This window comes from Somniosus microcephalus, chromosome 3 (genome assembly GCF_052327205.1).
Source record: "Somniosus microcephalus isolate GS21.2 chromosome 3, FLI_Smic_1.0, whole genome shotgun sequence".
NCBI lineage: Eukaryota > Metazoa > Chordata > Chondrichthyes > Squaliformes > Somniosidae > Somniosus > Somniosus microcephalus.
The window spans coordinates 160893586-160907855 of NC_140989.1; the positions used below are offsets into that span (position 1 = coordinate 160893586).

The 14270-nt window shown below is 37.3% G+C and overlaps 1 protein-coding gene across 12 annotated transcripts in view; it reads left to right on the forward strand.

Annotated features, from left to right (window-relative positions):
• syne1b (spectrin repeat containing, nuclear envelope 1b) overlaps positions 1–14270 on the forward strand; it is an 834787-nt gene that overhangs the window by 373262 nt on the left and 447255 nt on the right. For 11 of the 12 annotated variants that reach the window (XM_085981815.1, XM_085981811.1, XM_085981814.1 and 8 more), the window contains 3 exons: positions 12493–12675; positions 13177–13320; positions 13739–13894. In XM_085981815.1, the coding sequence (XP_085837941.1) occupies positions 12493–12675; positions 13177–13320; positions 13739–13894 (483 nt within the window). The remainder of the gene's footprint in view (positions 1–12492; positions 12676–13176; positions 13321–13738; positions 13895–14270) is intronic. The other variant, XM_085981813.1, reaches the window with a different exon arrangement.

Below are 14270 nucleotides of genomic sequence, written 5' to 3' on the forward strand. Positions count from 1 at the left end.
ATTTGCATTTTAATTGACCGGACTGCAGGATCATGTTATTATTTAAATTGACAATACTGCAGGGTCCTATTTGTATTTAAATTGACGACACTGCAGGATCATATTTGTATTTAAATTGGCGGTACTGCATAGTCATGTTTGTACTTAAATTGAAGGTACTGCAAGGTCATGTTTGTATTTAAATTGAAGGTACTACAGCGTAATGTTTCTATTTTAATTGAAGGTACTGCAGGATCATATTTGTATTTACATTGACGATACTGCAGGATCACGTTTGTATTTAAATTGCCAGTACTGCAGGGTCATATTTGTATTTAAATTGACGATACTGCAGGGTCATATTTGTATTTAAATTGACGATACTGCAGGGTCATATTTGTATTTAAATTGACGGTACTGCAGGGTCATGTTTCTATGTAAATTGACAGTACTGCAAGGTATTATTTATATTTAAATTGACAGTACTGCAGGGTCATGTTTGTATTTAAACTGACGATACTGCAGGGACATGTTTGTATTTAAATTGAAAGTTCTGCAGGGTCATATTTGTATTTAAATTGACTGTACTGCAGTGTCATGTTGTATTTAAATTGACGGTACTGCAGGGTCATATTTGTATTTAAATTGACGGTACTGCAGGGTCGTATTTGTATTTAAATTGATGGTACTGCAGGGTCATATTTGTATTTGAATTGAAGGTACTGCAGGGACATGTTTGTATTTAAATTGAAGGTACTGCAGGGTCATATTTAAATTAAAATGACAGTACTGCAGGGTCATGTTTTATTTAAATTGGCGGTACTGCAGGGTCATATTTGTATTTAAATTGACGGTACTGCAGGGTCATGTTTCTATTTAAATTGACAGTACTGCAAGGTATTATTTATATTTAAATTGACAGTACTACAGGGTCATGTTTGTATTTAAACTGACGATACTGCAGGGACATGTTTGTATTTAAATTGAAGGTACTGCAGGGTTATGTTTGTATTTAAATTGACAGTACTGCAGGGTCATATTTATATTTAAATTGACAGTACTGCAGGGTCATATTTGTATTTAAATTGACGGTACTGCAGGGTCATGTTTCTATTTCAATTGAAGGTACTGCAGGGTCATGTTTGTATTTAAACTGACGATACTGCAGGGACATATTTGTATTTAAATTGACAGTACAGCAGGGTCATATTTGTATTTAAATTGACGACACTGCAGGATCATATTTGTATGTAAATTGAAGGTACTGTAGGGTCATGTTTGTATTTGAATTGACGGTACTGCAGGGTCATGTTTGTATTTAAATTGGCAATACTTCAGGGTCATATTTGTATTTAAATTTACGATACTGCAGTGTCATATTTGTATTTAAATTGACGATACTGCAGGGTCATATTTGTATTTAAATTGAAGAAACTGCAGGGTCATGTTTGTATTTAAATTGAAGGTACTGCAGTGTCATGTTTGTATTTAAATTGATGGTCCTGTAGGATCATAATTGTATTTGAGTTGAAGGTACTGTAGGGTCATGTTGGTATTTGAATTGAAGGTACTGCAGGGTCCTATTTGTATTTAAATTGGCGGTACTGCAGGGTCATATTTGTATTTAAATTGAAGGTACTGCATAGTCATGTTTGTACTTAAATTGAAGGTACTGCAAGGTCATGTTTGTATTTAAATTGAAGGTACTACAGCGTAATGTTTCTATTTTAATTGAAGGTACTGCAGGATCATATTTGTATTTACATTGACGATACTGCAGGATCACGTTTGTATTTAAATTGCCAGTACTGCAGGGTCATATTTGTATTTAAATTGACGATACTGCAGGGTCATATTTGTATTTAAATTGACGATACTGCAGGGACATGTTTGTATTTAAATTGAAGGTACTGCAGGGTCATATTTAAATTAAAATGACAGTACTGCAGGGTCATGTTTGTATTTAAATTGACGGTACTGCAGGGTCATATTTGCATTTTAATTGACCGGACTGCAGGATCATGTTATTATTTAAATTGACAATACTGCAGGGTCCTATTTGTATTTAAATTGACGACACTGCAGGATCATATTTGTATTTAAATTGGCGGTACTGCATAGTCATGTTTGTACTTAAATTGAAGGTACTGCAAGGTCATGTTTGTATTTAAATTGAAGGTACTACAGCGTAATATTTCTATTTTAATTGAAGCTACTGCAGCATCATATTTGTATTTACATTGACGATACTGCAGGATCACGTTTGTATTTAAATTGCCAGTACTGCAGGGTCATATTTGTATTTAAATTGACGATACTGCAGGGTCATATTTGTATTTAAATTGACGGTACTGCAGGGTCATGTTTCTATTTAAATTGACAGTACTGCAAGGTATTATTTATATTTAAATTGACAGTACTACAGGGTCATGTTTGTATTTAAACTGACGATACTGCAGGGACATGTTTGTATTTAAATTGAAAGTACTGCAGGGTCATGTTGTATTTAAATTGACTACTGCAGGGTCATATTTGTATTTAAATTGACGGTACTGCAGGGTCGTATTTGTATTTAAATTGATGGTACTGCAGGGTCATATTTGTATTTGAATTGAAGGTACTGCAGGGACATGTTTGTATTTTAATTGACGGTACTGCAGGGTCATATTTAAATTAAAATGACAGCACTGCAGGGTCATGTTTGTATTTAAATTGACGGTACTGCAGGGTCATATTTGTATTTTAATTGACCGGACTGCAGGGTCATGTTATTATTTAAATTGACAATACTGCAGGGTCATGTTTTATTTAAATTGACGATACTGCAGGGTCATATTTGTATTTAAATTGACGACACTGCAGGATCATATTTGTATTTAAATTGAAGGTACTGTAGGGTCATGTTTGTATTTGAATTGACGGTACTGCAGGGTCATGTTTGTATTTAAATTGGCAATACTTCAGGGTCATATTTGTATTTAAATTGACGATACTGCAGTGTCATATTTGTATTTAAATTGACGATACTGCAGGGTCATATTTGTATTTAAATTGAAGAAACTGCAGGGTCATGTTTGTATTTAAATTGAAGGTACTGCAGGGTCATGTTTGTATTTAAATTGATGGTCCTGTAGGATCATAATTGTATTTGAGTTGAAGGTACTGTAGGGTCATGTTGGTATTTGAATTGAAGGTACTGCAGCGTCCTATTTGTATTTAAATTGGTGGTACTGCAGGGTCATATTTGTATTTAAATTGAAGGTACTGCATAGTCATGTTTGTACTTAAATTGAAGGTACTGCAAGGTCATGTTTGTATTTAAATTGAAGGTACTACAGCGTAATGTTTCTATTTTAATTGAAGGTACTGCAGGATCATATTTGTATTTACATTGACGATACTGCAGGATCACGTTTGTATTTAAATTGCCAGTACTGCAGGGTCATATTTGTATTTAAATTGACGATACTGCAGGGTCATATTTGTATTTAAATTGACGGTACTGCAGGGTCATGTTTCTATTTAAGTTGACAGTACTGCAAGGTATTATTTATATTTAAATTGACAGTACTACAGGGTCATGTTTGTATTTAAACTGACGATACTGCAGGGATATGTTTGTATTTAAATTGAAAGTACTGCAGGGTCATATTTGTATTTAAATTGACTGTACTGCAGTGTCATGTTGTATTTAAATTGACAGTACTGCAGGGTCATATTTGTATTTAAATTGACGGTACTGCAGGGTCATATTTGTATTTAAATTGACGGTACTGCAGGGTCATATTTGTATTTGAATTGAAGGTACTGCAGGGACATGTTTGTATTTAAATTGAAGGTACTGCAGGGTCATATTTAAATTAAAATGACAGTACTGCAGGGTCATGTTTGTATTTAAATTGACGGTACTGCAGGGTCGTATTTGTATTTAAATTGACAGTACTGCAGGGTCATGTTTGTATTTAAATTGACAGTACTGCAGGGTCATGTTTGTATTTAAATTGACGGTACTGCAGGGTCGTATTTGTATTTAAATTGACAGTACTGCAGGGTCATGTTTGTATTTAAATTGACTGTACTGCAGGGTCATATTTGTATTTAAATTGACGGTACTGCAGGGTCATGTTTGTATTTAAATTGACGGTACTGCAGGGTCATGTTTGTATTTAAATTGACAGTACTGCAGGGTCATATTTGGATTTAAATTGACGGTACTGCAGGGTTATGTTTGTATTTAAATAGACGGTACTGCAGGGTCATGTTTGTATTTAAATTGAAGGTACTGCAGGGTCATATTTATACTTAACTTGACAGTACTGCAGGGTCATATTTGTATTTAAATTGACGGTACTGCGGGGCTATGTTTGTATTTAAATTGAAGGTACTGCAGGGTCATATTTGTAATTAAATTGACGGTTATGCAGGGTCATATTTGTATTTTAATTGAAGGTACTGCAGGGTCATATTTGTAGTTAAATTGACGGTTATGCAGGGTCATATTTGTATTCAAGTTGACGGTGCTGCAGGGTCATGTTGGTATTTAAATTGACGGTACTGCAGGGTCATGTTTGTATTTAAATTGAAGGTAACGCAGGGTCATGTTTGTATTTAAATTGAATGAACTGCAGCGTTTTGTTTGTATTTTAATTGAAGGTACTGCACGGTCACATTTGTATTTAAATTGAGGGTACTGCAGGGCCATATTTGTAATTACATTGACGATACTGCAGGGTCACATTTGTATTTAAATTGAGGGTACTGCAGCGTTACGTTTGTACTTAAATTGAAGGTACTGCAGGGTCATATTTGTATTTACATTGACGATACTGCAGGATCACGTTTGTATTTAAATTGAGGGTACTGCAGGTTCACGTTTGTATTTAAATTGAGGGTACTGCTGGGTCACGTTTGTATTTATATTGTCGATACTGCAGGGTCATGTTTGTATTTAAATTGAATGAACTACAGCGTAATGTTTGTATTTAAATTGACGTTACAGCAGGGTCATATTTGTATTTAAATTAACAGTACTGCAGGGTATGTTTGTATTTAAATTAACAGTACTGCAGGGTCATGTTTGTATTTAAATTGAAGGTACTGCAGGGTCCTATTTGTATTTAAATTGAAGGTACTGCAGGGTCATATTTGTATTTAAATTGGAGGTTCTGCAGGATCATTTCTGTATTTAAATTGAAGGTACTGCAGGGTAATTTTTGTATTTAAATTGAATGTACTGCAGGGTCATATTTGTATTAAAATTGAGGGTAATGCAGGGTCATATTTGTATTTTAATTGACCGGACTGCAGGGTCATGCTATTATTTAAATTGACAATACTGCAGGGTCATGTTTTATTTAAATTGACGATACTGCAGGATCATATGTGTATTTAAATTGACGACACTGCAGGGTCATATTTGTATTTAAATTGGCGGTACTGCAGTGTCATGTTTGTATTTAAATTGAAGGTAACGCAGGGTCATGTTTGTATTTAAATTGAATGAACTGCAGCGTTTTGTTTGTATTTTAATTGAAGGTACTGCACGGTCACATTTGTATTTAAATTGAGGGTACTGCAGGGCCATATTTGTAATTACATTGACGATACTGCAGGGTCACATTTGTATTTAAATTGAGGGTACTGCAGGTTCACGTTTGTATTTAAATTGAGGGTACTGATGGGTCACGTTTGTATTTATATTGACGATACTGCAGGGTCATGTTTGTATTTAAATTGAATGAACTACAGCGTAATGTTTGTATTTTATTTGAAGGTACTGCAGGGTCATATGTGTATTTAAATTGAAGGTACTGCAGGGTCATATTTGTATTTAAATTGACGTTACTGCAGGGTCATATTTGTATTTAAATTAACAGTACTGCAGGGTATGTTTGTATTTAAATTAACAGTACTGCAGGGTCATGTTTGTATTTAAATTGAAGGTACTGCAGGGTCCTATTTGTATTTAAATTGAAGGTACTGCAGGGTCATTTCTGTATTTAAATTGAAGGTACTGCAGCGTAATTTTTGTATTTAAATTGAATGTACTGCAGGGTCATATTTGTATTAAAATTGAGGGTAATGCAGGGTCATATTTGTATTTTAATTGACCGGACTGCAGGGTCATGCTATTATTTAAATTGACAATACTGCAGGGTCATGTTTTATTTAAATTGACGATACTGCAGGATCATATGTGTATTTAAATTGACGACACTGCAGGGTTATATTTGTATTTAAATTGGCGGTACTGCAGTGTCATGTTTGTATTTAAATTGATGGTACTGCAGGGTCATGTTTGTATTTAAATTGACGATACTTCAGGGTCATATTTGTATTTAAATTGACGATACTGCAGGGTCATATTTGTATTTAAATTGACGATACTGCAGGGTCATATTTGTATTTAATTTGAAGAAACTGCAGGGTCATATTTGTATTTAAATTTAAGGTCATGCAGGGTCATGTTTGTATTTAAATTGAATGAACTGCAGCGTAATGTTTCTTTTTTCATTGAAGGTACTACGGGGTCATATATGTATTTAAATTGACGGTACTGCAGTGTCATGTTTATATTTAAATTGACGATACTGCAGGGTCATGTTTGTATTTCAATTGACGGTACTGCAGGGTCATATTTGTATTTAAATTGCCGGTACTGCAGGGTCATGTTTTTGTATTAAAATTGACGGTACTGCAGGGTCATGTTTGTATTAAAATTGCCGCTACTGCAGGGTCATGTTTGTATTAAAATTGAAGGTACTGCAGGGTCATGTTTGTATTAAAATTGACGGTACTGCAGCATCATGTTTGTATTTAAATTGAAGGTACTGCAGGGTAATGTTCGTATTTAAATTGAATGTAATTCAGGGTCATGTTAGTATTTAAATTGACAGTACTGCAGGGTCATATTTGTATTTAAATTGAAGGTACTGCAGGGTCATGTTTGTATTGCAATTGAGGGTACTGCAGGGTCATGTTTGTATTTACGTTGCCGATACTGCAGGGTCATATTTGTATTTAAATTGACGGTACTGCAGGGTCATGTTTGTATTTAAATTGACGATACTGCAGGGTTATATTTGTATTTAAATTGACAGTACTGCAGGGGCATGTTTGTACTAAAATAGACGGTACTGCAGGGTCATGTTTGTATTTAAATTGACGATACTGCAGGGTCATATTTGTATTTAAATTGAAGGTACTGCAGGGTCATGTTTGTATTTAAATTGACGGTACTCTACGGTCAGGTTTGTATTTAAGTTGAAGGTACTGCAGGATCATGTTTGTATTTAAATTGACGGTACTGCAGGGTCATGTTTGTATTTTAATTGACGATACTGCAGGGTCATGTTTGTATTTAAATTGATGATCCTGCATGGACATATTTGTATTTAAATTGATCATACTGCAGGGTCACATTTGTATTTAAATTGATGGTACTGCAGGGTCATGTTTGTATTTAAGTTGACGATACTGCATGGACATTTTTATATTTAAATTGACGATTCTGGAGGGTCATGTTTGTATTTAAATTGATGATACTGCAGGGTCATGTTTGTATTTAAATTAGCGGTACTGCAGGGTCATATTTGTATTTAAATTGAAGGAACTACAGAGTCATGTTTGTATTTAAATTGACAGTACTGCAGTGTCATATTTGTATTTAAATTGACGGTACTGCAGTGTCATATTTGTATTTAAATTGACGGTACTGCAATGTCATATTTGCATTTCAATTGAAGATACTGCAGGGTCATGTTTGTATTTATATTGAAGGTACTGCAGGGTCATGTTTGTATTTCAATTGACAGTACTGCAGTCTCATATTTGTATTTAAATTGACGGTACTGCAGGGTCATGTTTGTATTTATATTGACGGTATTACAGGGTCATGTTTGTATTTATATTGAAGGTACTGCAGGGTCATGTTTTTATTTAAATTGACGGTACTGCAGGGTCATGTTTGTATTTATATTGAAGGTACTACAGGATCATGTTTGTATTTATATTGACGGTACTACAGGGTCATGTTTGTATTTAAATTGACGGTACTGCAGAGTCATGTTTGTATTTAATTTGAAGGTACTGCAGGGTCATATTTGTATTTAAATTGACTATACTGCAGGGTCATGTTTGTATTTAAATTGAAGGTACTGCAGGGTCATGTTTGTATTTAAATTGAAGGCACTGCAGGGTCATGTTTGCATTTAAATTGACGGTACGGCAGGGTCATATTTGTATTTAAATTGACGGTACTGCAGTGTCATGTTTGTATTTAAATTGATGGTACTGCAGGGTCATGTTTGTATTTAAATTGACGGTACTGCAGGGTCATGTTTGTATTTAAATTGATGGTACTGTAGGGTCATGTTTGTATTTAAATTGACAGTACTGCAGGGTCATGTTTGTATTTAAATTGATGGTACTGCAGGGTCATGTTTGTATTTAAATTGACGGCACTGCAGGGTCATGTTTGTATTTAAATTGAAGGTACTGCAGGGTCATGTTTGTATTTAAATTGAATGTACTGCAGGATCATGTTTGTATTTTCATTGAAGGTACTGCAGGGTCATATATGTATTTAAATTGAAGGTACTGCTGGATCATGTTTGTATTTAAATTGAAGGTACTGCAGGATCATGTTTGTATTTAAATTGATGGTATTGCAGGGTCATGTTTATATTTAAATTGATGGTACTGCAGGATCATGTTTGTATTTAAATTAATGGTACTGCAGGGTCATGTTTATATTAAAATTGATGGTACTGCAGTGTCATGTTTGTATTTAAATTGACGGTACTGCAGTGTCATGTTTGTATTTAAATTGATGGTACTGCAGGGTCATGTTTGTATTTTAATTGACGGTACTGCAGAGTCACGTTTGTATTTAAATTGACGGTACTGCAGGGTCATATTTGTATTTAAATTGACGGTACTGCAGGGTCATGTTTGTATTTAAATTGAAGGTACAGCAGGGTCATGTTTGTATTTAAATTGAATGTACTGCAGGATCATGTTTGTATTTACATTGAAGGTACTGCCGGGTCATATTTGTATTTAAATTGATGTTACTGCAGAGTCATGTTTGGTATTTAAATTGGCGATACTGCAGGGTCATATTTGTATTTAAATTGAAGGTAGTGCAGTGCCATGTTTGTAATTAAATTGACAATACTGCAGGGTCATATTTGTAGTTAAATTGATGTTACTGCAGGGTCATGTTTGTATTTAAATTGAAGGTATTGCAGTGTCATGTTTGTATTTAAATTGACGATACTGCAGGGTCATATTTGTATTTAAGTTGACGGTACTGCAGGGTCATGTTTGTATTTAAGTTGACGATACTGCATGGACATTTTTATATTTAAATTGACGATTCTGCAGGGTCATGTTTGTATTTAAATTGATGATACTGCAGGGTCATGTTTTTATTTAAATTAGCGGTACTGCAGGGTCATATTTGTATTTAAATTGAAGGTACTACAGGGTCATGTTTGTATTTAAATTGACAGTACTGCAGTGTCATATTTGTATTTAAATTGACGGTACTGCAGTGTCATATTTGTATTTAAATTGACGGTACTGCAGTGTCATATTTGCATTTAAATTGAAGATACTGCAGGGTCATGTTTGTATTTATATTGAAGGTACTGCAGGGTCATGTTTGTATTTCAATTGACAGTACTGCAGTCTCATATTTGTATTTAAATTGACGGTACTGCAGGGTCATGTTTGTATTTATATTGACGGTATTACAGGGTCATGTTTGTATTTATATTGAAGGTACTGCAGGGTCATGTTTTTATTTAAATTGACGGTACTACCGGGTCATGTTTGTATTTATATTGACGGTACTGCAGGGTCATGTTTTTATTTATATTGAAGGTACTGCAGGGTCATGTTTGTATTTAAATTGACGGTACGGCAGGGTCATGTTTGTATTTAAATTGAAGGTACTGCAGGGTCATATTTGTATTTAAATTGACGGTACTACAGGATCATGTTTGTATTTAAGTTGAAGGTACTGCAGGGTCATATTTGTATTATAATTGGTGTTACTGCAGGGTCATGTTAGTATTTAAATTGATGTTCTTGCAGGGTCATATTTGTATTTAAATTGACTTTACCGCAGGGTCATGTTTGTATTTAAAGTGATGTTCCTGCAGGGTCATATTTTTATTTAAATTGACGTTACTGCAGGGTCATGTTTGTATTTAAATTGACGTTCCTGCAGGGTCATATTTGTATTTAAATTAACGGTACCGCAGGGTCATATTTGTATTTAAATTGAAGGTAATGCAGGGTCATATTTGTATTTTATTTGACGATACTGCAGGGTCATGTTTTTATTTAAATTGATGGTACTGCCGGGTCATATTTGTATTTAAATTGATGGTACTGCCGGGTCCTGTTTGTATTTAAATTGAAGCTACTGCAGGGTCATGTTTTTGTTTAAGTTGACGGTACTGCAGCGTCATGTTTGTATTTAAGTTGAATGTACTGCAGGGTCATGTTTGTATTTAAATTGATGTTACTGCAGTGTCATGTTTATATTTCAATTGATGATACTGCAGGGTCATGTTTGTATTTGAATTGAAGGTACTTCCTGGTTATGTTTGTATTTCAATTGACGATACTGCAAAGGCGTGTTTGTATTTAAATTGAAGGTACTGCAGGGTCATGTTTGTATTTAAATTGACGGTACTGCAGGGTTGTATTTTTATTTGAATTGCCTCATGGTCAGAAGGCCGTGGGTTCAAGTCCCACCCCAGAGACTTGAGAACATAATCTAGGCCAATACCCCAGTGTAGGACTGATGGATTGCTGCTCTGTTGGAGGAGCTGTCTATCAAATGAGACATTAAACCGAGGCCACGTCTGCCTGTTGAGGTGGATACAAAAGTCAAAGAACAAAAGAAAGAGCTGCATTTATATTGCACCTTTCACGACCTCAGGATGTCCCAAAGTGCTTTGTAGCCAATTAAGTAATTTTCAAGTGTTGTCACAGTAGGAATGTGGGACATGTTGGAGATCCCATGGCACTATTCAAAAAAGGAACAGCGTGTTCTCCAGGTGTCCTGGCCAATACTTATCCCTTAACCAACACCATTAAAAACAGTTTAATTGGTTATCTCATTTATACATGGAAATATGTTGAAATTAATATCCGGAAACAGGCCATTTGGCCCAACCAGCGTGTTTTGGTGTTTTCCCTCCACACATTGGGTGTTTGTGATGCCTTTCCATTGTACCTGCCTCCCTATCAATGGTGATGGTAATTCATTGGTTCTAAAGAATATTGGGAGATCCAGAGGATGTGATGAGGTGCTTTATAAACGCAAGGTCTTCCTCTGTTTAACTGCACAGTCACTGTTGCTCCTGTGCTGCTGGTTCACTAAGCTCCAGCTTACAATGTAAACGTGGCAAATTCATGGCAGCAGCTGCCTTAATACATTGCTCTGATGGAACTGGTTCCACAATGTAGACATGCCGTTGGCCTGTTTTACTGATGTCAGCCGTGACTCAGTGGGTAGCACTCGTGCCTCTGAGTCAGAACATAAGAACATAAGAAATAGGAGCAGGAATAGGCCACTTGGCCCCTCGAGCCTGCTCCGCCATTCAATAAGATCATGGCTGATCTTGGGCTCAAAGCCACTTCCCTGCCCACTCCCCATAACCTTTCACTCCCTTATCTTGCAAAAATCTGTCTATCTCCACCTTTAATGTATTTAATGACCCAGCCTCCACGGCTCTCTGGGGCAGAGAATTCCACAGATTCACGACCCTCTGAGAGAAGAAATTCCTCCTCATCTCAGTTCTAAAAGGGCGACCCTTTATTCCTGAAGTTTTGCCCCCGAGTTCAAGATTTCCCCACAAGGGGAAACATCCTCTCTGCATCTACCTTGTCGAACATCTTATATGTTTCAATAAGTTCACCTCTCATTCTTCTAAATTCCAGTGAGTATAGGCCCAACCTTTCTTCATAAGTCAACCCCCTCATCTCTGGAATGAACCTAGTGAATCATCTCTGAACTGCCTCCAATGCAAGTATATCCTTCCTTAAATAAGGAGGTTGTGGGTTCAAGACCCATTCCAGGGACTTGAGCACATAATCCAGGCTGACACTCCAGTGTAGTACTGAGGGAGTGCTGCACTGTCGGAGGTGACGTCTTTCGGATAAGACATTAAACCGAGGCCCCGTCTGCCCTCTCAGGTAGATGTAAAAGACCCCCACAGTGCTGCTTCGAAGAAGAACAAGGGAGTTCTCCTCGTATCTTTGGCAGAATTTAGTCCTCAACATCACTAAAAAAAAAGCAGATGATCTGATCACAATCAGATTGCTGGTTGTGGGAGCTTGCTGTATGCAAATTGGCTGCCGCATTTCCCACATTACAACAGTGACTACACTTCATTGGCTGTAAAGCGCTTTGGAACCTCCTGAGGTCGTGAGGCGCTTTATAAAAGCAAATTCGTCTTCTTCTACTGATGGCCGTTTTGCTTCTGGTTTTAGGATTTCCTGTCAGAAAGCGAGGCCTGCCAGAGCAAACTAAACACCCTGATTTCCAAAGGTGAGCTGTTGAGCAGGATTCTCAGCAAAGAGAAGGCCGAGGCAATAAAGGCCAAGGTGTCCACCGCCAAAGAGGACTGGAGGAATCTGCTAGCAAACCTGCACCAAAAAGAGGCTGCCTTACAGGTAAGAAACCGCTAACAACAGCTGGTTAATCGGTACCTGAGAAACTAAAGGGAGTGGCTAAACAATTGAATAAGAAAAAAGGTCAAATGGGGGTAAGTGGGACTGATTGGATAGCTCTTTCAGAGAGCCAGCACAGGCACGAAGGGCCGAGTGGCCTCCTTCTGTACTGTAAGAGTTCACGTCCTTTTCATGGCTCCCCACGTCTTTCCAACCCTTTTACTTTAACGAACACTTTCATGGACATGATATTGTGCAGGATGCGAATCTGGTACGCTGACCTCTGCACCCCCATCACTTGATGCTCTAAGCACCCTCTGAGCAAAGATTTTTTTCGAACCTCCCTTTTAATGTCTCTTCCGATTATCTTGTGTTCACGCCCTCTTGCTGACCAGCAGAACCAATCCTATTGCCATTTACCCGCCGCAATCTTCGGTTTGAAGGTGTCCGTTTTTAAAGAGCCGCCGTCACCAACGAACTGATTTTTTTCTCCCCCTCTCTCAGAACTTGCAGTCTCAGATGAAGGACTTTGAAGCTGGAGTCGGGCCTGTGCAGGAATGGCTGGTCGCCACGGAAGCGACCGTGCAAGGGAGCAGTGGCCAGCTGCCCGACCTGCTCGCGAAGAAAAACGAACAGTTCAGATTGCAGGTAGTCCACCCTCTCGCAACCAATGGGCTGAGAGTGTCCCTGAACACCACGCATTTCACCACACGCTCCATGTGATTCACCAGCTTGTGGGGTGACTTCTTTAAGTGGGACGGTTAGCTTCATCACCACAATATGTCATCCCCATCACCTTCACTCTATGCTGCCAAACTCATGATTCAGGAGCCCCATTCTGCTTATCTAGTAATCCGGTGCTCGCCTTAACCTTTGGTTGCTGAATGTGTCTGCTTCACGTTTTTAACAATTAGCTACGCACTCCAACTGCTTTTAATGTGCTTTGTTGGTTCAGTGTCCCGCACGGTACTGTTAGTTGATGCTCTCCGTGTGCCTCGCTCCTGTCAAATATGATACGCACTGTAACATGTGTTTTTTTTTTTGCAAACCCGCTTGTGCCTTCCAGTCTGTCCTAGAGGATATAGCCTGCCGCGAGCCCCAGCTAAACAAGCTGAAAGAGAAAGCTCAGCACCTGTGGGAAGAGCAAGCGTCTAACAAAAGCTTTATGCACAGAGTGTCTCAGCTGTCCGCTTGGTATTTAGCCTTAAATAACTTAGCCAAGGTAAGGTCCAGAAGTGAATGGTTTTGATTTTCGAGCAGAACACAATCAAAAGTGTAATTTTCTAAAACAAAAACTTTGCAACAAATTCTCTGATTTGCCTCAGATGTTCTGTGACTCTGCTTACAAGGAGTGACTAAATCTGTCATTTTCTCAAACTCATTGTGAAATTCCCTGGTGTGGTTGTACAGATGGGATTGTTTTATTAATTGGACCAACACCACCCCACCTCCCAAAGCTTCTCCCCACTGTTATTCATCTTTTTCAAGTTATTAACACACGTGAAGCAAAGTCCCTGAGTGATAGTCCCTGAGAGACAGAACCTGAACCACAGAACCTGAACCACAGACCCTGAGCGACAGACCCTGAGCGACAGACC